Source organism: Rhamphochromis longiceps, linkage group LG13, assembly GCF_057381845.1.
Source record: "Rhamphochromis longiceps isolate RC_006_pf linkage group LG13, R_longiceps_female_GT1.1, whole genome shotgun sequence".
NCBI lineage: Eukaryota > Metazoa > Chordata > Actinopteri > Cichliformes > Cichlidae > Rhamphochromis > Rhamphochromis longiceps.
In genome coordinates, this window is record NC_140569.1 from 18,084,033 (window position 1) to 18,105,539 (window position 21,507).

General features: G+C 41.5%; 1 protein-coding gene across 2 annotated transcripts; it reads right to left on the bottom strand.

Annotated features, from left to right (window-relative positions):
• Positions 1 to 1,133: 1,133 nt before the first annotated feature.
• On the bottom strand, positions 1,134 to 21,291 carry crtac1b (cartilage acidic protein 1b). 2 transcript variants are annotated; one of them, XM_085427559.1, is made up of 15 exons: positions 21,165 to 21,291; positions 18,186 to 18,376; positions 15,608 to 15,804; positions 15,104 to 15,240; positions 12,567 to 12,723; positions 10,789 to 10,923; positions 9,974 to 10,116; positions 7,276 to 7,412; positions 5,768 to 5,850; positions 5,384 to 5,484; positions 5,123 to 5,291; positions 3,379 to 3,524; positions 3,112 to 3,154; positions 2,860 to 3,003; positions 1,134 to 2,589 (listed from the first exon to the last, which is right to left on the bottom strand). In XM_085427559.1, the coding sequence occupies exons 2-15, from the start codon at positions 18,368 to 18,370 to the stop codon at positions 2,462 to 2,464; spliced, it is 1,905 nt and encodes a 634-aa protein (XP_085283685.1). In that variant the 5' UTR covers positions 18,371 to 18,376; positions 21,165 to 21,291; the 3' UTR covers positions 1,134 to 2,461. The 2 variants fall into 2 exon arrangements, with proteins under 2 accessions (XP_085283685.1, XP_085283686.1); XM_085427560.1 differs by lacking the exon at positions 21,165 to 21,291 and having other exon boundaries at positions 9,974 to 10,142; positions 10,743 to 10,923; positions 18,186 to 18,370.
• Between the last annotated feature and the right edge of the window lie 216 nt (positions 21,292 to 21,507).

A 21,507-nucleotide genomic window follows, 5' to 3' on the forward strand; every position in this document is an offset into this window, starting at 1 on the left:
TAAGAATTTCCAAAATATATATAACACTTGCCTCAGCAAGCGAGTAGGGATGAATCCATGACTCATACAAAGACATTCGCTTCTCTGGAGAATTGCACTGGCCAACATTTAATAAGGAACATTATCCCCTGCTGTGACACTGATTGTGGTCGAACACTGGATAAGTTGAGGGTTGTGTTGCAACAAGTGATGTGCCCCTGCAGAATTATATGGAAGCAAAAACCTGTCAGTCAACGCGCTGTCATCGTGGAGTGGAGGAAAATGCTTTCACTTTTTGGTCGTCTTTTTTGTTTTTGGCCAAAGTATTTATTCGTTTCCCAAACGCTTCAAGAAACATGGCAATAAGGCAAAAAGATCTGTAGCTTTTAATAAAAATGAAGAGCTCCATATGTTTTATGTATTTTAGTCCGCTGTAGCGAAGGTTTCACGCGGGGCTATGTGAAACCTCACTGTGTGCAAATCACGACTCATCAAATAGCCACTTTCTTCCTTTTTTCCAGATATTTGTTTTTAATGTCATTGTCAACAAATCCTTTAAAAACACCAAAATAAAGAATTCGATCGTATGCCTTTGTAACTGAGCTACACATTTACCAATGTGCCTTCATTTTATGTACACGGGAACTTTTTTTTAAACAAGTCAATGCCACTTCCCACTGCAAACCAAATCTGCATTGTACAGTCAGTATAAATGCCAGCATACCACCGTTTTAGGAAATGATATATTAAGAAATTAATTTTTAAAGCTAAACTGTATATTTGAGCTTGAGCCACAATGTCACAAACATAGTAGGGGACTTGGAACGTAATAAGAGACATTGGGGATTTTGGTCTTGTAAGAGCAACAAAACTACTGAATGCCACTGCAACTTGTCAAGCTTTATATTATGTGGAAAACTATTAGGAATGCATTAGTGCACTTAAAACTTAAAGCGGCAGTCTCAAAGATTATTATTATTACCAACTAGGTGCCTGTGGCATCATTAGCGGAGAAAAAAAGCTACCTTTAAAGCAAACTGAGAATTTTCTGCTGCCACATCAAAGGTAGAAGGTTTGCTTTAATGCTTTCTGTCACAAAGCCTCTGCAGGGCACGGTTCTTGTTTTTGACAGGGTGTAATTTAACCCAAACTAGGATTTTATCTACCACTAAAACCAATGTAAAAGGAATAAAAATATTCAGTGACTGAATATTTTTGCTCTTAAAATGCATTCGAAGGTGGTTGCTACGAAAAATACTCGGCAGTTGTTTGGATTAATCATCTATCTACTGTCAGAACTAAAACACGCAAAGCTTGTCTCAGTAGTTTCTCGATACCAACTGCTCCAAACTGACGGTGGCTGTGAGCACTGGCATGATGGATTCCTTGTGGCGGTGATGTCGTACAAATATCCGGTTGCAAAAGAAGACCTGTAGGAGTCCCCAAATCAGTCAGGACTGAAATCTTGAAGACTGCTGCTTTATTTTGAACACTTTAAAATGTAAGAACAGCAGCTTTTACTGCATGTTGAGTTCATGATTGTAATCACAGTGTAACAGAAGGAGAAACACCAACATAAATTAAGTGCACTGTTCAGTTCAGTTTTAGGTGTTTTCCTTTTGTCATCATGTTCTTTGCACATGCCTACGGTGATATGTTTTAGTACACTTTCCAAAAAATGTAAAATCTGCCTCATCCTGTGCTCGCACGCACGCACGCACGCACGCACGCACGCACGCACGCACGCACACACACACACACACACACACACACACATGTGTTTGCCTTCTTCTCTGTGCTGTTGTATAATTCATGTGTAACAAAATGTAACCAACCATCGGAGACAGATGGTCTGGCATATGTTCCCCAACACGACTGCCTCTTTGGACCCAGTACACTGAGGCTCACACAGCCACGCAAACACATTAATACACACTCAAAACATACAGTTTGGAGGCCTGGTGTTCCTCGGCATCCCAGTAAGCGCATAATAAGAATGAGAGTGACATTGTAAGGATTACCATAGAGGCATTTTGGATATACAGATGGGGCTCAGCGTGTCTGTAATGAATGTGGTCTGTGGAGCCAGTAGATCTGTTTGCTGTATGCGCAGCGGTTTCTATGCCGAAGCTCCTCTTATTGACTTGGCCTTGTTTCAGGTCCCACTAAGATAAGTGCCAGGTGATGACGTGAGGACTCTGCGGGTGTGGCACAGTTAGTTCTGAACCCTGTAGCTCCCAGCGAGCATGCTCCCTGTATGTTTCTTTATAGTCCAGAGGGGGCCGGGAGCCAAGAGGTGACACAAAGCAGCAGATGACCAGGAGGCGAGACTGTAAATAGCTGATGGGTAAAGATAGCATAGATCCATAGAGGAGAAGGTGAAGAGGAATTTCTCTTTTTTTGTTAAAAGTTTGTTCTAAGAGTTTCTGTACACCCACTTTTAGTAGTGGAAAGAGTTAGGAAGGGGAGAAAACAGTCACAGCTACAGCAGTCCAGAATAGAGATGGGTAGAGATGAGTGGTAGCAGAGAGACGGGGAGCAGCCGGAAAATAAGGCCCGAGCACTTGCGCTCCCCAGAAGACCGCGTTCCCCCAAAGTAAGCCACCTGGGCTGCCGAGAAGAGAGAGAAACAAAGGGCAGGGAAATGTTAGCCAACATGTGTGTCTTTGTAGTTGGAAGACAGCTCATTCACATGAGGGTCAGTCATGCAAGACAGTGGGGTGCAGAGAGAGGACACGGTTGGAGGAATGTAAGCACCTCTAAGCCTTTTATTCCAAACCACTGTAATTAAGACTTAATGCATCTCGTTCTCTGGTAGTGCTTCTTTTGTTCTAACGATCTTGGTAATCCGGATACCCTGACTCTGCCAGGACCACTCACCCACACAGGCTGACCCATCGTCGTTGGGCTCAAAGCCCTGGTTGCATCTTCTCTTGGCGCGGCACTTATAGCTACCATAGGTATTGGTGCAGACAGGGCGGTCAGAGGGACACACAGAGGGGAACTGGGTACACTCATCTTGATCTGAGGGCAGGGAGAAGTGAGGAAGGCAAAGACACTTGACGTGTGTGAGGATTTTTAAACAAAGAGACAAGCACAGAGTTTGAAGGTGGATAAAGTGCCTCAGCTTACCCGTGCAGCGGCCATTCTCATTCAAAGCAAACCCGTGACCACACTGTAAGAGACAATTAGTAAGAAATATTATTTTTAATGAACTCTCCTGTGAAAGATCCGTAAAACTGTTGCACTATCCCAACAATTTACAATAAACAACTTGATGTCGATTGTTTCTTGAAGTTGGTGTTGTGTTTGTAGCAGCTTTGTTATTCGGACAAAATGAGTATTTAGTTTATTGAGAATAAAAAACATGCTGAAACCCACTATGAAGCACTTGTGTACCTCTATTTCCACAGTAGGAGTAACTTCCTCCTCATCTCTTGGATAGTGGATCTCCTGCACTGAGTTGATCTCTGACGGCTCGAGGGCCCGGGCTACTGAACGACCATCTGGCCAGAACACCTCCACACTGGTGGCCACATCCTTGCCTATTCAGGGAAGTAGAATCTGAGGTAGTTACAGTGCATACAGAAATATAAGACCACTGATCACTGAACCTTACAGTGTTGAGGTTTGTCAGACACATGACTAACCACATGGCAGTAACTTGTCTGTCGTTTTAGATGGATAACAATCTTGGTGACAATGTATGGTCAAGACATCAGTCCACAAAGGAAACATTTGTATTCTCCAACCAGTTGGCAGGTGGTTGCCTAAGGTTGTTGCTAAAGTCCCAGTCACACAAGCCTAGAGACTGCTCCCTTAGCAGCCTGTCTTAGTCGGCCATAGTCTGTATGGGAGATGCAAACTTGTCTGCAAACACTGTCCAGTAAGGTGTAGTAAATCTGTGCAAACTGTGACACAAACCAGAAACTGAGACTTTTCACCTTCAAAGTAAAAGCTGCACATTTTGACAGGTCAGCTGAGGCACTTTTACTTGGGAGGAGAACGTTCTCCATTTTCCAGTCTGCATTGCACTTTTCCAAGTTTCACTACAGCACAGCTAGTAGTTAGCAAATGTCTGCAAACAAATCCCCATCTTTCATGCAAATTATGGGCACCTGCAGCAACCAGGTAACAACCACAGCAATTTACAATCACACGGTTTTCCCTCCCAACCACTGGTTGTATCACATCCAATACAAGATACAATTCTTGAGCAATGTACACATGATGAAACGTGAGAAACCTCTATATATTGGAGGTTATCTCTTTCCTTTCTTTTTTACTGGCTCACGTTGTACAAGCACTCTCCCCTCTTCGCTCTATTAACTGTTTTCATTGGGCATAGAGAAAGCCCCTCTCCAGAGGCCCTCTGTAGCCCTTAATTAAAGTGGCATTTCTTATGTAAACAGATCTGGAGTTACCTTGCCAGACAGACAGTCCACTCAGCAGGTGTGCTGCCTGAGAGCCAAAGAATATTTCACCTGTTCTACACCCACGTGACACCGTCTCATTTTGTTGTGGGGAACAGATCTCACATGTCTAAGAGTACTGACACTTTTCAACCTGGAGAATGGAGGTCTCTACTAAAGCCACAATTGTCTGGATAGTTTGCTGCTTGAGTGTATTATGAGGGCCACCAAAGGTGATGTGAGCTTGGACAATCCTGATATTGAACAGGGTCAGTGAGGAGAGCCAGGGAGGAGTAGTGGGTGGGTGGGCTAGCAGGCCTGTATGGTAACCAGCTGACTGTCCTAGGGAAGGACAGTCAGAAAGAGACATAGAGCTAGTTCCTCACAACCATGGCTGGCTTCCATCTGCAGCACCTGTCCTCCTCCACTCTTCATGTTTTGCCCAATCAGCTCCCTCCCACAGAGAACTTTTGCTCCCGTGGGTGCCTAATCAGGCTGAAGGTATTAAGACAATGCTTTCCACATGCTTTTGTTTTCTTCCTTGCTGCTACTCTCTGCAATGTTTATCTGTCTTACCGCCCATTCAAACCTCAGAAACCAATTTGAGAACAAGAGAAGCAAGCTATGAAGAAATGCTTTTATTAATTTATATCAGAGTGAATTAACATTAGATGTTGCATCTGCGGATCAGATAAAACAAGTTAAGCGTGTATTTTCTGATATTTCCTTACCGAGGCCAAAGTGGGCAACAGGCTCCATCTCACAGAGGTACCCTGAGCCGCCATCAATTATTCTTGTGTGTGGGCCACTCTTTTTTGTATATACAACCACTTTAGCTCCCCTGGCAAAAGCGCCAAATTTTGTCCGGGGAATCACTCGCAGCCATGAGTTTGCATTGCCCTAAGAAAAAGGCAGAAAAAGGGGAAAAAAAGAGGGAGTAAGGCTTAATGTCACACTACTTATCGAGTATCACATGTCTCACAATCACTCACCTGGTTGACTTTGTAGACAGAGAGAGGCTGTGCTGCACTTTCACCGTGAGACACCAGCAGTTCCAGGCGCCCATCCCCATCAAAGTCTGTGGCTACCGCTCCTGGAGATTCATCACAGTAATGATGCGGCTAAACACTCGAGGATACATTCCTCATAACATTTATTATCCTCATGCAGGGACATAATCCAACAGTCATTGAACTAATAATGTGGAACCAATTCTATTTTTTCCTATAATAAAGTGCATGAGGAAACTCAGATTCTAAGTGGAGCTCTAATGCCATCTAGAGGTTTGATGTTGTAATAGCAGAGGAGATATGGTGTAGTGCTGCTTATCATTTTTAATAGAGCTGTATGACAGCTATCTTTTCTGCCATGCTCACCGGTTCCTCGTCCTTCAGGCTCTGCTGCCTCCCCGATATTCAGCTCTTCTATCTGGGGGTCTCCATGTTCTCTCCTGCTCACCCTATTGAAGTAGTACCACAAACATTACCCTGAAATCACTGCAAAAATTCTAAGCTGCTATAAATGTGGTTGCAGTATAGGAAAGATCCAAATAACACAAGGCTTTTCTGAAACTCGTCACTATGCTACAATTCACTGTTTTGTTTTGTTGTTTTTAAACTGGAAACTGGAAACTCTTTAATGCATAAATTACACAATTAGATTAAAATATGATAAGTTTATACTTGATTTAATAAAAAAGACAACGAATTGTTCCAATTGCTGATATCCGTAGTGATATTGTCAATAAATTAGTACATAGTACATATAATAGGCACCACTCAGACTACTGACAATATTCTATTATGAGTAGATTTTGAATAGACAATTACTGTAGTGGAAAACTTTACAGTGACCTGCAGTCTCCTAATCAGAAGATATAGTGCATATTACTACACATAACACAGGAAACTAACATAAATAATGCACATAAATCTCAGCAAACACAAATACAACAACCAGAAGACAAGAAGAAAATTAGATATTTCCAAACTTACATAATTACTGATTTGTATGAATTAATTATTATCAATTCGTAATTTGTCATATCTCTGTGAAGCACATTGGTGAAAATGTATTGAGTTTACAAACCTGTATCCTTTGTTAAACATATGCACATTATCACCCACCATGAACCTGCTTTCCTTAAAATAATTAGCTATCTTGGTACACTAATCTGCTGATCCTGACTATTAAACACTTCAGCTAAGCTAAATATTGATTCGTTGTGTTGAATTAATTAGTTTGGGCTTGTTTTTATTTCAGTGCCAGAGAATAGAGTTTGAAAAAAGCTGATTCATCTTCGGAGCAGACAATGGCAGAGCCACAGGCCATGGAGCTGTGACCCCTGTCAGACCATGCCCAGAAAGACAAATTTTCCTTCGATGACCTGGTGTGCAGGAATATTCAGCTCCAGGAAATCTGTGGAGCTCAAACTGATTATTGATATTCAGAATAAATTAACCCAACATCTCCTGGCAACGTTCATCATGAGTTCTGCATCCTGTTCAGATAAATATGCCAGATCAGATTTTTATTCAGGAAGATGGGTTCATTCTACTATTAAGTCCTAACAATTAATATGTATCATATATTACATTTTAAGAGCTGAGTTCATTAATATTATCAAGAGAGGAAGCCAAACCACGAGCCAAAAAGAGACCTAAAACTGTCTTAATGAAAGATTCATTCATGTGTGGAGGAGGAGGCGGGATGCCAGACTAGATAAGTATCCTTGGCTGGGAATTTTAAATTCTTCTCAGCTTCCATGCTCGGCTTTAGAATATTAAATCAAGACACAAGAGTATTCGATTAAGCTTCTCATCAAAGTGATGTTAAAAACTTACTGTCATACTTGAACAAAATCTGACAGTGTTGGTGCGAGTACCTAAAGAGTCTGTTGGCGGAGGGGCCTCTGTAAGCGATGTTATTGAAGAACACCTCCAACTCGTTGTCATTGTCAAAATCTGCAGCGACAACAGTTCGAACCGGGGAGGGCATGGAAAACTTCTGGGATGCTATGTCCTGGGGAAAAAGGTAACATCACTGAAACACATGCATGCATTTACAGAAGCACAATGCATGCATAAGTTGAATGCCTTTCAATTATTTGGATGAAACTGGATGCTGGATACTGCATTTTAACTATTTGGATGAATCTGGATGAAACTTACTAGATAAACTGCCCAGGGTACCAGAATTATCAGGATTTATATAGCTTTTTCCGTATTTATAGTTATAACATTCTAATTTTTACAAATAATATATTATATAGCCTGTAGCAGCTGATCTCAGTTCTGTTCTCAAAATTCTGTTATTCAGACTTAATGTACTTGAGTTGGACCAATTTTATTAATTAATAATAAATCAACTTATTTACTGCAGTTGAGTCCAACCCATGCAAGAGTGTTGAGGCAAAGTACACCCTGGTGGACAGGTCGCCAGTCAACCACAGGGCTAGCACATAGAGAGAGACAACCATTTGCACTCACATTTACATATTTATGGGTAATTTAGAATCACCAGTTAACCTAACCCCACTAACTGCATTTCTTTTGACTTTGGAAGGAAGCCAGGGTACATGCAAACTCCACAAAGACAGGCCCTGGCCTAGTAGTGGATTCAAAAAAGTTGCTCAATTCCACTGACTAATCAGGGTTAAAGGGTTTTCCTTTCCTTCAACTGTCTAGATATGAGAACACCAGAGTAACTTTGTATAAGCAGAAGAGGTTTTCGAGGTAAAAACATTGGAAGGATGTGTAATTTTACATGAACTTGTTTTTACATGAACCTGCTGTGATTACATCTCGTGGTTCCTTAGTCCATTTTGTTCAATGTTATGTGACCTGATGCACTCGCTCGAAAGACCGTTTCATAACCTCAAGGTTCAACCTCCTTCAAAATAAAAACATGTCAATCAGCGTCCAGTGCTTGTGTCTGGGCTCTTTTTACATCCTCTGGCATGGGGCAAGTCGACAGCAGCCCTCGTGCCCCACCTCCGAAAAAAGTCTGCAGCAGAAGAGTTTTTGCATGAGAAAGTAACAGATATCTCCCCGCTTCAGTGACACAGTGATAAGTCGGGAAAGAGTTATAGAGCAGCCCTTCACTCCCCCCAGTATTTACTCCCTGTTTTAATTATAAGGCTCATAAAGCTGCAGGGGTGGGGGCCGCCCACAGTGACCTTCTGCTTCTCAGGTGAAGGAGAGGGGATGGCCAGCTGAGGCCAAGAGTGAGGAAAGCAGGGACAGCTCCGTAATAAGTGCCGAAGACAGTAGGCGCATGAATAAAAGTGCCTTCAGGAACAAAAAGGGCTCTCCCCAGAACTAATACAGGGCTTCTAAAGATATAATCTGCATGGAGTTAATTAGAAATAAATAGTAAAATGACTAAATTTCCTTACACTGACCAATTTTTATTTCAGATTACTGAATGCAAAAGAACTCCAAGAGAACTTCTACTAAAACCTTTCTTCTTTTTAAATATATATTCATTATGTGTATGTGTGAGCACAAGTGTATGTTAAACCTATTCCAAGGAAACCCTCTGCAACAGATTTTAATTAAAGCACAAACGGGCCTAATCGGCACTTTCCACTGCCCAGGCCAGCTGCTGGTTCAGCCCAATTTAATTGGTGGTTTACTGAAGTGATACAACAGCTTCATTATGCATGCCAAAGGTCAACACGGCTAGTAGGAGTGTCAGCTTGTGTGGGCGAAGGGCGTCTTAAATATGTTTTGGGGTTGTGATTTAACAATCTTGGTTCAAAAAAAAACATTGTCAGGCTAATTCAATTTGTCTTTTGTGTTTTTGCACGTATAGGCGTAACAGGGTTTGAGTGTCTCAGTGTGTGTGTGTGTGTGTGTCATGCTGATGGAACTATCTCTGGGCAAAGCATCACACATTAACCCCTTACTCGACCCCTATAAAGATGTCTTGGGTGACATTTATCTCCTAGGTAAAAGATGCGAGTGCAGGTGGTGGCAGATAGATCACCGAGCCCGAATCCTCTACAGATTTATGCAGCAGGGCCTGTCTCTGACTTCGCCACTCTAAAACTTAGTACCCAAACAGATGCGTGCTGCTGGCTGCCTTGCACACGCTGTCTGTAGAGTCATTGATTGAGTAAATCACTAACCTTGCGTCTTTAAATACCACTCAAACGCAAAGTGGGCAGCCACTGAGTAGTGTTAATTCACTCGCCAACCATTTGGATTGATAGTCCTTTGATTCACAGTGATAACAGGTCTGATTTGTTTTATTTGTGCTCCTTGTTCATTAGACAGAAGAACAACAACCTCTCTCTGAAACTCTCTAGAGTTGACAGTGACAATCTGAATGGGCTTTTTGGGTCCTTCACTAAGTAAAATCATATTATTCAATCGGTTATTGCAGTGAAATCACAAGCACTGCAACTTTTGAGCACACTTTCCTCAGCAGATCACATGTGGAGTGGAATGTGTGGAAATGTGAGAATGCCCATGCTTCCATTTATCATATGTGATCATTTGAAGTAGGTCTTTATAAGGTATCTGGCAGTCGTGTCGGTTTGATGCTAACTGAGCTGATAGCATCAAATCCGGGCCCACCTTAAACTTTTGCTTGCGGTTACTGAGCTGCATGTACAACCGATGAGGTCCGTTCCAGTTCCCGTAGACGATGTCCGTCTTACCGTCACGGTTGAAGTCTGCAAGAGCCACCCCTCTGCCGTGCTGCATGGGGTCTTCTACACCTAAAAAGATTCGAGATGTTCCCAATCTGTTTCCATCATCTGCCATCAATATTTTCAAAACCAGGTAACCCTGACCAGTGCTGCTGCTGGAACTGTGTCATTGGGTACAATACAGCACTTCAGTGTCTGATTTATTAAACAACAAACTGGTGACATAAAAACGATGAAGTGCTACATTTCTAATGTTTAAAATCAATCACTGAATTCATGGCAATCACTTTCTTGTCATCATGAGATGACGGTAAAAAAAACAGCTTCTCTGATAAGCTGATGGCTTTGCGCTTCACCTGCAGCGATCAAACACATACTTTATCACAATGAGTCATTACAGAAAAGGAGGCCTCACCAGTTATTATTACTATAGTGCATTTAAATCATCTTGATTTATTTATTTTTTTAATAAACTTAATTTATTGCTTTCTCATTCTGTGAGGTTTCATTGCAGTTGACAGCTAATTAATCGTTAAAAGCCACAATATTAAAATATATGGTTTAACAAACTTAGATTTTTATATTAATTAGGTTGAAATATTTTAGGAATCATGCACGACTGATATTTATTCTATACAACAATGCCTCTCGCGTTTATTGTTTTTCACAGGATGATTGATGTGTGAAGAAATAACTGATCTCCCAGGCTATGATCTGGTAAACTGCACGTGATCATCTCACCAGCCTGCTGTGCCACATCCGTGAAAGTTCCATCGCCATTGTTCCTGAACAAGAAGTTTGGACCGTACTCATTGTCGCAAAACACATCAGACAGAGTCTGACTGACAATGGGCCCCACCACGACACCTCTTCCTCCTGCACAGAGAAAGACAAGGGAACAAGACACACAGCGGTGGGAGAATTAGGCAGCTCAGAAGAGGGCTAGCACAACATTTGGGAGGAAAAAAATGAAGCAGGATATGAGGAACAACAGAGAGAGCAGAGGGAGAGAGATCACCGCCTTAACAAAAGTGAAAGGGAAGAGATTATTACTGTCTTTCCAGGTCATTTCCTCTGAGTAGGGCAGCTCTTTCTGCTGACACAGACACTGACTCTGATGGGTTACATACACACAAACACAGGTAAACACACCTAAGCACAACAAGAAATGCAAAAACACAAAGAATCTTTTGCATTAACCAAAAGCAAACAGTAATTTTCTCCTTATGTAGTGATTTTTGTAACTGTTACACTTGAAGGTACACTTTTAGCATCACCCCAGGATTCTCCAGTGACATTCTGTAAAATGTAGTGCTTCATCTCAGACCAGCAGAGTTTAATTATGGAGTTGAAAGGGCTTTGATTGTCCTTCCAGTATGCAAAGTCACTGCTGCAAGTCATGACTCGCTGCTGATTTACTGGCCCGCTCCATCAACCCAGACAAATACCACTCAACCCCTACGGCCATAAACCACTAATGTCTCTCTGGAGATATGTAACCATTAGATATACAACTTCACCGACTGTCCCTCTCCTCTGATTAACGGCAGTTTGATGACAAAGCCATCTATCGTACATCATTCACAGCAAATGTGAGCAAGCTCATCTTCCCCCCTGGTGGATCAGATGATATCCTGCACGTGAAAAAAAAATCCATAGATGATGAAGATTCATGCCGGGGCGCTCACATACAAAGTCACCTCGTATTTCCAAAACTCACCAGAACAAGGACTTTTCAGTGATTATAATAAATTATCACAGGGGCAGCATTTTTTTTCATCATGACAGTCTCTATTATGAAGAAATTAATCATGGTAACATTTTTTGCATTTACTGTTCTGTTCTTCTATATATCACAGACCTAAATTGATCCACGTGATGACGCGGGCTGTAGTGACACATTTCAACATCATTTCAGTGAAATATTCATTTTGTTTCCAAAAACAGTTCTAAGCAACATTTTTAATGAAAACAGGGAGTTGATTTGCCAAATACAATGTTTTATGTTCCTGTAATGATTATTCTGCCAGTATGTGAAAACCCTTTAATCCAAACAATTAATGCTAAAATATAATTAATGCCATCCATGAATTTTCTCAATTACTGTCTTACTAAAACGGAAACTATTTAATTTGATTTAGATGCCAAGATTAACAGCTGAATTTCATGGTTAGAATAGGTTTGATATATGTGTTTGCCGCCCTTTGCCTTTGATTCCCTGTGACTTTGGCTGGAGTAAATAGCTGACAGCGCCAAAAGAGCCTTTACATCCTCTTTCTTCTTCTTTCTCTCAAGCCCTTTTTCTCTTTCTCGCCTGGCACTTCTCTAATCCCCTCTGACTCGCCCCTCGTCTGCTTCCCTGTGTGTCGCGAAGTCCTATATTTCAACCTCTGTGAGTACAACAAGCACATGCCCCTTCTGCAAATGTCTGTATAAATCAAACTGAAGGTCCAGTAGTGCTGGGTGATCTTAAAGCAATCGTCTATATCAAATACCCCCAGTCAGTGCTTCATACCCACCAATGAATTTGTTGACTCCAGCCCGCTCTGCCACATTGGAGAGGGCAACGACGCCCTGCGAAAGGTCACTCGCTGCCTCATCCATTTCTATGAGCGCATGAGGGCCCACGTTGCCACTGGCGTAGTTTGCTATGTAGATAGCATAACGACCTGTACCCTGTGCAGAAAAATAAAGATTTACGTGTATTCATATTTTTATTAATATAAATCAAGAATATGCTGCAACCCGATCAAATGCACTCATAGCTACGCATGAAATTATAAGCAACTGTAAATTAAAAAAAACAAACATGTTTTATATTTCTGCATTTCTGTGTTTCCTGAAGAGCTTTTTAAGATGTCTGTAGTCAGTAAAACAGACTCTACGGTGCTCATGTCATATATAAAAACATTTACTTTTCCTTTGACCATATTAAGGATTGGCTGCATTTTCTCTTATTTCATTAGTTCTTCAATTGCATCATCAACACAATTTTCTTTTACTCTTTTGAGTGGGAGTGGAGGCTCTAAGCTCAATATATAAATCTATGTTCTACCTCTAGACTGCAGGACAGGACAGAAAAATTGTAGTCAGCTTAAAAATGTCTGAAATACTATAAAGTTCCTTAAAGCCAACTGAAAAAGCAAATGTTTTGAAATATGCAACCTCTTTCAGACCCTCACGTTGGAGTATTCATCAAACAAAAATAGGATTAAACAGGTTATTTGTAACACTGTCTAGATCATCTTTTTTTATTATTAATATTCTGGAGTTACTATGCTTATTAATATTGTTTACTTTCCCAGTCAAACCTCTCGTCATCTTCAGCTCCACCTACCCCCATTTCTTACCCCGTACCCCTTATTCTTAGCCCTTTCTCCCTACTCCTTGCTCTGCCTCCCTTTGGAGATTAATTTCACACTCCATTATCAGTCAGAGTCCCTGCAGACACAAAATCACAGACGGAACCACACTAATAGACTACACACTCGATTCCAATGAGCTTTCCCACCAGGCCTAACATATTTCAATCAACAGAAACACATGCACATATGCAAACAAATGCACACACGCAATTTCACTATTTCTGTTACACCATATTGTATCTTTACAATGCAAGGAAGGTAAATGAGTCTGGTTGATATAAATGTCATTTAGTGTCACATGCTGTGGGAGCAGTGCGTCGCGCACACACCGCATGCCGGACACGCAAGCACGCTCCGAAGCTGCCAAACATGAAAATGAATTACAATGAAAGAGCTAAAGGCAACTGGAAGTTACTTAACCAACTTAAAAGTCAACGGTTTTTCAATAAGTCTTCACCCAAGGCTAATTTCTGTCACTGGGATTGGCATTGTGAATAGCGCGCTATACATGCCTGCAGTGCATGTTGGTCCAAGGACTGCACACCCTTTACATCAATCAAGAAGTATGAATAAGCTAACTTGCCGCTACTGCAGCATTTTTATTCTTTTATTGTCAAGAACTGCATCTTGTACTTTTTCACTGAGCTTCATTTGAACAATTTTTTAATTATTCTGGCTTTTAAAAGTCGTTTATTTTTTCATGCCTGCCAGTTTAAAGTTTTAGTGAACCAATCTATCAGTTCAATGTGAGGCCCTTCAATATGTCACCTTCATCAGTTTGTGTTAGAATGATGATGGGATGTCACTTTCAAGGAGACCGGGTAGGGACGAAACGGTCGGGTGGTAAATCGATCTTTTTCTCTTAAAGATAACACTTTATTTATGAGTAAACAACATCGAAAGCATTAGCTACCCAGCTGACTATAAAGCATGCTTTGCTTTTGGCCTGTGCAACGTTCTGCAGCTGTTTCTTTTAATATGTTCTAATAAAACCTGTTCAGCAACAGGAAAACATGTTCTCTCTCTGCTGGTCAGCTGGAACTGACATGCAAAAGCACACATCGGGGTTTTGGCTCCTTCCAAAAGAATCGTGCCATTTAAAAGCAGATATCTTTCCAATCGGTTTGGCAGCAGCACAACTTATCAGTGCTCAGTGTGATGGGACAGTGGTTAAAAAAATCTATTGTAGTCTTTACTTTCCTCTTCCCGCTATTACCTTCTTTAGCCCGTCCCTGATTGGAAGTGAGAATTGCATGCGTGGGTGTGAGATAAGAGACAAAGAAAGAGGGTGAGCGTGTCAGTCAGTGAGAGAAAAGGGACTAAAAAATAAAAGTGGAAACAATGGAGAAGGGACTGAGTGAAAGAGGGGAAAAAAATGCTACGGGCAGAAAGCAGTAGTGTGCAGTCATCACTCCTCCCCTCGTACGATGTTCTATAAAACAAACGAGCCCTGGCTTCTGTAATTACACTGGTGCGATGGACAGAAGAGAGAAAATGGCACACCATTCCCCCCAAATGAACTGTCATAGCACATGCTGAGAAGGGCGGCGTAGGCAGGGCATGAGTTATCACTGGTAAACAAACAGAAGCACCCGTGCATGTACGGAGAAGACACTCTAGGGAGTGTGCGTACGGTGCAGATCTGCATATAGTGCACTTGATGTGTGTGTGTGTGTTTGTATGAGAAGTACCTTTCTGTCCACACAGGCCACTGAGCGCCCAGCCATAGGGTTGGCTACGTCTCTGTGTTCGTTAATATCATCGCTCAGCAGATCTTCAAAGCGCCCATTACGGAACTTAAACAGCTTGTCAGAGTATGTTGCCCGACCTTGATGCAGAGAGAGAAAAGGTTCAGGAAAGACAAAGACTGCGTGGAGAAAAGAGGCATTGTGTAATGCAAAAACTGTGGGTGAGTGAAAACAGGCTCCTGTGGCTGGAAGTGAGCAAAGTGATAAAGGAGTTTAAGAAAAATGACAGACGTGAGGTGTTGCAGTTTTGGCAGTCTGATCTCTGGGTTTCTCACAGATTAATAGCAGCGCAAAGCTTATCTGTTATCTGCTGAAGACTCAGCTGAGATAAGCTTAATATCTGCATACCGATTCTCCTCCTTTGTCTCTGTGTAAAAGGAAAAAAAAGAAAGAAAGCCCTATGTGTGCCTTTGTAGTTTTCCAAAAGTGTATCAGCTCGCACTGTACCAGAGAAGGCGTTATTGGTGTTGAGGACATAAATCTCTTCCCGTCCATCTCCATCGATGTCACAAGCTGTCACTCCGATGGCGTTGCCTTGACGGTCTCTCAGGGCATAGAACGGGGAGCTACGGTTGTCAACAGCGATGTTGACAAGCCTTTTCCTCTGTTTGTCGTACTTTAGCACCAGGTTCGGGCCGTTGTAGCTGTCACGGGCAAAAATAGCACGCTGTTATAATGCACATGACTGACAGTATGACATTCTTGTTTTACAGTTTATGAGCTTTAGCAAGTGCTGGCTGAACATGCTGAAAGCAACATTTGCTTGCTGGTTTAGTTTGAAGTTTAACTTTATAAAGACTTTGATGACAGCTGGACTCCTGCATCTCTCTTCTATTCTGTAGTTGCAGATTTGATCAGAGAGATTGATTGGCAAGCAAAATTTTTAGATTCACATTTTATTTATTTATTTTTACTTATAGCAAATCATTTTGACCTTAATGTCTATTTTTTGCCTCTTAAAAATATCTGTTACATGCAAACGAATTCTGTTTATTGCGTAATAACGTCACTCATGTATTTTCATAATTTGGATTTTATGGCATGTAAGTCCAGGATGAGTCAGTCATGTAGTCCTTAGTTTACCGGACACAGAAGCCCTTTAGGTTTATATTATGGAGACGTTTCACTGAGATCTTATGCTTGTCACATTGGAGCTCATGAATTTTGTTTACCCATAAGTAGGGCTGCCACAAACGATTATTTTGATAGTCGACTAGTCACCGATTATTTTTGCGATTAGTCGACTAATCAGATCATCATCCATTGGACGTAAAACTACAGCTTATTGCACCAGCAGCATCTGCTCTTATATAACTATCATTAGCTTACAGCTTTAAGTGTTTAAGGTCTGTGCTAACTAAAAATAAAGACAAGATGATAGTTTATTAAATTTTAATGAAATTTGCAGATTGTTTCGGTGAAGTTTAATAAACTCCTTGCTATCTAAAATATACCCCAGAATATGCTCCAGAATATACCCCAGGACACTGGGGTATATTCTGGAGCATCTCACACTTCTGATAATCAGTTGTCTCCTTGAGTTTATTCAGCTGTGTAAAAACTATAACTTTAATCTCAGACAAACTGATTTACTCAGGAACAAATAAAATACTAAAAAAAAAAGCCAAACAATAACATTTTAAGTTATCTAAGTGACTCATATATATTTAACCTGAGTAGCAAAAGACGGCGGTGGGTTTGAAAACGATTTGCCGGGAGTCCGGTGTTCTCGCGGCGCTAGTGAGCCTAGCCCCCGGCTCGCTAACGAGCTAGTGGGTAACAGATGTCTCCGAAAACGTCGGAGCGCTTTTGAAAATATGTGGTGTCCTGATAAACTGAGCAGATATTTGAGGTTTACACAGCTACATTCTCGCCTGAAAATATGTTAAACGTTTATTTTGTGACCCAGAAAGAATAATAAGAGTAACATTAAAACTAACTAGCTGCCGCCATTGTTGGAAACTGCGCTGGGCCGCGCTATGAATTCTGGGACACAGCTGCTTCTTCTTCTTCTTCGGGGTTTAACGGCAGCTGGCATCCTTGTATATGCAATGCTGCCATCTTCTGTTTCAGTCCGTTATTACACTCTTAAATCCTGCCACTTATTCCTGCGTCTTTTGTGATCTTACAAAGCTTCAAACGACGCTTCGACTATTAAATCAGTCGTCGACGATTTTGATAGTCGACGTAATCGTGACTAGTCGACAAATCGTGGCAGCCCTACCCATAAGCCTCAGGTGCCATTGCAGTGGGGAGCAAATCAGTGAGAGGTGTAAAACAGAACCATGGATAATTTTGATTGCACACATTTTTTTTCAACAGTGTAATCTCTACTCATGGTTTTGATTTAGAATCCAAGCCTCTGATGTTTTTTATGCCAGTTTGCAAGAAATGTTGTAAACTTACTCTTGACAGTGCATTTTGCTAACATTCAGTTTGAAATCAAAATCTAAATTTGCCTAAATACTTAAAAAAATATAGTCTAAAATGTTTGGATATACACTACAAAAGCTTTCTTGGTTGTCACCAAAGTATATTAGAGAAGGTCGGCACTGTCAGTGTAATGTATATAAAAGTAATTCATCTGAAGATTCTTTTAATTGTAAATTAAATTACATCCTCTATGAGGTTTTGGGATGAGCTCCCGTCCAGGATACCTGCTGAATAGGATGTTTTACCTAAATTACATCTATTAAGCAGGGTCATTTTTGGTTCATCTATTTCCTGTTAAGCACTGGGAAATGTATTCATGCTCAGTCATTGCTGGATTGAGGCAGTCTTGTAAAGCTGTTCCCATCACTGGCACTCTTTTCGATCATATCCATTTTTCATCAGTTGACTGAGCCCCAGGGTGGCCTTAGCATCTCTTATCTTTTAGCTTTTTTTGCCTTTGTCTTTAACCTTTATCTTTTGGAAGTTGTGCTTTTATTTAAGCTTAAGAGTTAGACTAGTGGGAGGGAAACTTAAGGGATTTAGGGGTTTTTTATGGTGATGGTAAGTCCAGCTTTCTCTGCACGCTCCTCACCCAGCTACAAATATCTCCAGGTCTCCATCCCCGTCCACATCAGTGACAGCCACGCCATAGTTGAGCTGGGTGGGGTTGTTGTCGTAGTCTGGAGGAAGGACGGTCTTGGTTATAGCTGAGAACACGGGCTCTGACCTCTGAGCCACCGAGAGGGCGGGCAGGAACAAAACCAGCCACAACAACATCCTTACCTGAAGGGCGAAACACACTATTTGCAACATGACTTTTGTTTTAAAGAATTCAAGTGCTGAATAACGCCAACGGACGTTGTACAGACATATACAGTCTGAACAGCAAAATTACCATTCATCCAATCCACAACGCTATTCACCTGAACTACTGCACACGTGACCTTCTAGTTGATGTGTAATGAGAATCCCATAAAAAAATATGAGTCATTCATCTGCAACTGCAACACATCCCCCCACTTTTTTTTTGCTAGTTCTCCAAATCCATCATAAGGCAAACATTGCTGGCAAAGCTTCCTGCTATACTCAGACATAAAGATGAGGATATACCACTGCAATCAGCGGCATTCTGCAGGGTTAGATCTGAACAACCCATCACATGCAGACAGGCTGAGGAATTACAAGACAGAAAATCCATACATGGAGCGAAGGCATTAGCCAGAGGCCAAGTGAGTACAGAGGAAACCAATACGACCTGTTATAACAGACCTGAGGTGTTGTTTCCTTAGAGACAAGGACCAACACTAAAATGGAAAAGATTTTTTTTCTGTTTGGATAAAAGGACTCAGTGATGTATTATTGTCCTTTAAGTGGTAAGCAGATAAAAGGTGAACATTGATCCAATTCGAGTTGTGAATTGCAGGCAGGTAAAGGTGAGGTGGAGTTTCTGACGCTCAGGCTGAAAAGAAGCAAAGAGGAATTGGCAAAGAGAAGGGTCACCTTCTTAACGCTGAAATAAGAAGCTCATCAGCAACAGCCCTGCAAAACATCACACACACACAGACACACACGTGCACACATTTAAGTGGCATTCTAAAGGCTGACAACTTGATTTTCTCTGCCTGTGGATTTATGAACATGTCCTCCGTCATTCCATCTGTAATGCCGCTGAGACGCTCCCATCTATACTGCTGCAGATTCTCCCTTTCTGCTGAGTGTCCAGGTGATGTATGGCTCTTTAACATCTCCCTCAACAATTCAATTTAAGATAAAACCACAGTGCTGCTTGAGTAATACTCTCAAAAGCACAAAAAGCAGGAGAGGAAGCACCTCTGCTGACACCTGCAGAAATATGGCCGGGGCCAACGCTAACTCCCTGGGCAGGCAGCGCAGCGATAACGCCGGCAGAAGAGCCGGTAGTAATGTGGACTGTGCCTGTTAGCAAGAAGGGTTAATTAACAACACTGGGAGCTCAAGATGAGGCAGTTTCTCCCCATTAGAGCAGGATGTGATGACAAATGAGCTGGCCAGTTCCACACTAGAGAAAGGGACTTTACAGACTTGCTAATAAACTCCATATTAGATAGGGGGAGTGGGCTATAAATTAAAAAGAAAAGGAAACGGAAACGTGGAAAGTCAAAAAACTAAGTGTTATGGAACAGCACACAGTCTCTTTAGATCTTTTTAAATGAACTGCAAATCAGCCAATTAGAGGACAAGATAACAACGTGTAAATGATGCAGCTTCTACTAGAAAGGTGGACAGGTTAACTTTAATAGCCATGCATACAAGGTTATATTCATATTTCAGTTGAACACCAGCCTGAAAAAGACAAAAGGAAAAAAAAACTTTGGTATCCCTTATAAGTCACCCACACAAAGTAATAGCGACATGAAAGAGGATTGGTGATAGGACAGATGAGTGCATGAAATCACTGGAGACTTTTCAGTTTGATAAAATCATGAGGTACTATATTATCCAGCCAAGGACATGAAGTCTCTTCGCCACAGATTCACTGCAGTAAGAACCAAGACATCCTTCTTCAGCTGTCAAGCAAAGTTGGACTTTTCTGCAAGCACATATCCACAAACCATTTTTGCCCTCATCTGGGTTCGATGATATAACATCTGCCGAGGTCACCGCCCAAACAAGGGAACATCAAGCAAAGTAATCTCCTGTAAACCATTCAAAGACAATGAAACGGCCCAGGAAACGAATAGTCGTTTCAGAGCAGAGAAATGCTTTCGATGTGGTTATTTATGTTGGCATTAAGAGGTCATTACCACAGCGTGCAACATCAGCATGTGCTTTCTGAAGAATTCGTGCTCAGCTCTGATCCTGATAACACTGCGACAAAGAGCCAGCAACATCTTCACTTTCAAACACACTTTTGCAGAAGCTCTTTTCTGTGAAGGACACCCTCACTGCAGAACACACACACACACACACACACACACATACACGCATACACACACAAAGCACTCTACCAGTCACAGTGAATTACACTTCAATCAACACCTGACATTAATGACAAGCTCTTGTTCGTCTATCATTTACCACTTAATATAAGGCAACAATAAATCCAGCAAGGATTATTGTTCATTTATTGTTCATTTGACTCACAAAACACATCATATGAGTAGTTTAAACCACCACATAATCATTTAAACAACGTTTAGTAGTTTTTATTCTATCTATCTATCTATCTATCAAATAAAAATACTTCTTTTAAAAATGAGAAAAGTTAAAAAATAAGCGCACTCCACCTCGGTAATGATAAGTCCATTTACAAAACAAACCTGCTGTCATTTAACTACCTGCACATCGGCGTTTTTAAAACTATGAGCATCATTTAATCCGTGACAGCTACTGTAACCAAAGGGGATGACCGTTTAACAGCATTATTGATAACAAGCGTCTCTGTCTGGGTTGAGGTTTTGCTCTGAAAGTTACGTTCAAATCGTCAACTTTCTTTCGCGTCTTTGCGCAGCAGATCCCAGCTGAGCGCCACAACGATCCTGAACCCAGCGGAAGACGGCAGCTTCAGCAGCGGGCAGACTCAGGTACTCACAGATGCAGAGACGCTCGGGAAACTCCGACAAAATCCTCCAGCGAACTGACACCAGGGACGGTGAGAGAGAGCGAAAGAGAGAGAGAGCTAAACAGCCTTTATCTCAAGGGTTTTTCCCCACTTATTCCCTTTACACAACTTCCAAAAGATTTGCTTTATGAAATCGCTTGTACGAGATTTGAGCCAATCTCCGCGCAGCTTGTTGAATATCTAAAATGAAAACCAATAGGGAAGCTGGGAAACGGCGGGTGGGCGTGTCGGCAGGTGTTTATTATAATCTGGCAGTGGGGCGCAGCTGGGATGAGGATGAGGAGTTTACTCGGTTCAGTTGGGATGCTGTGAC

Coding starts and splice junctions, on each gene's coding strand:
- crtac1b (XM_085427560.1), bottom strand. CDS start 18,370: ATGTTGTTGTGGCTGGTTTTGTTCCTGCCCGCCCTCTCGGTGGCTCAG. Junction 10,143..10,742: donor GATCATAGCCTGGGAGATCA/GTTATTTCTTCA, acceptor TGATGGAAACAG/ATTGGGAACATCTCGAATCT. Junction 5,292..5,383: donor CTGTCTACAAAGTCAACCAG/GTGAGTGATTGT, acceptor CCTTTTTCTTAG/GGCAATGCAAACTCATGGCT.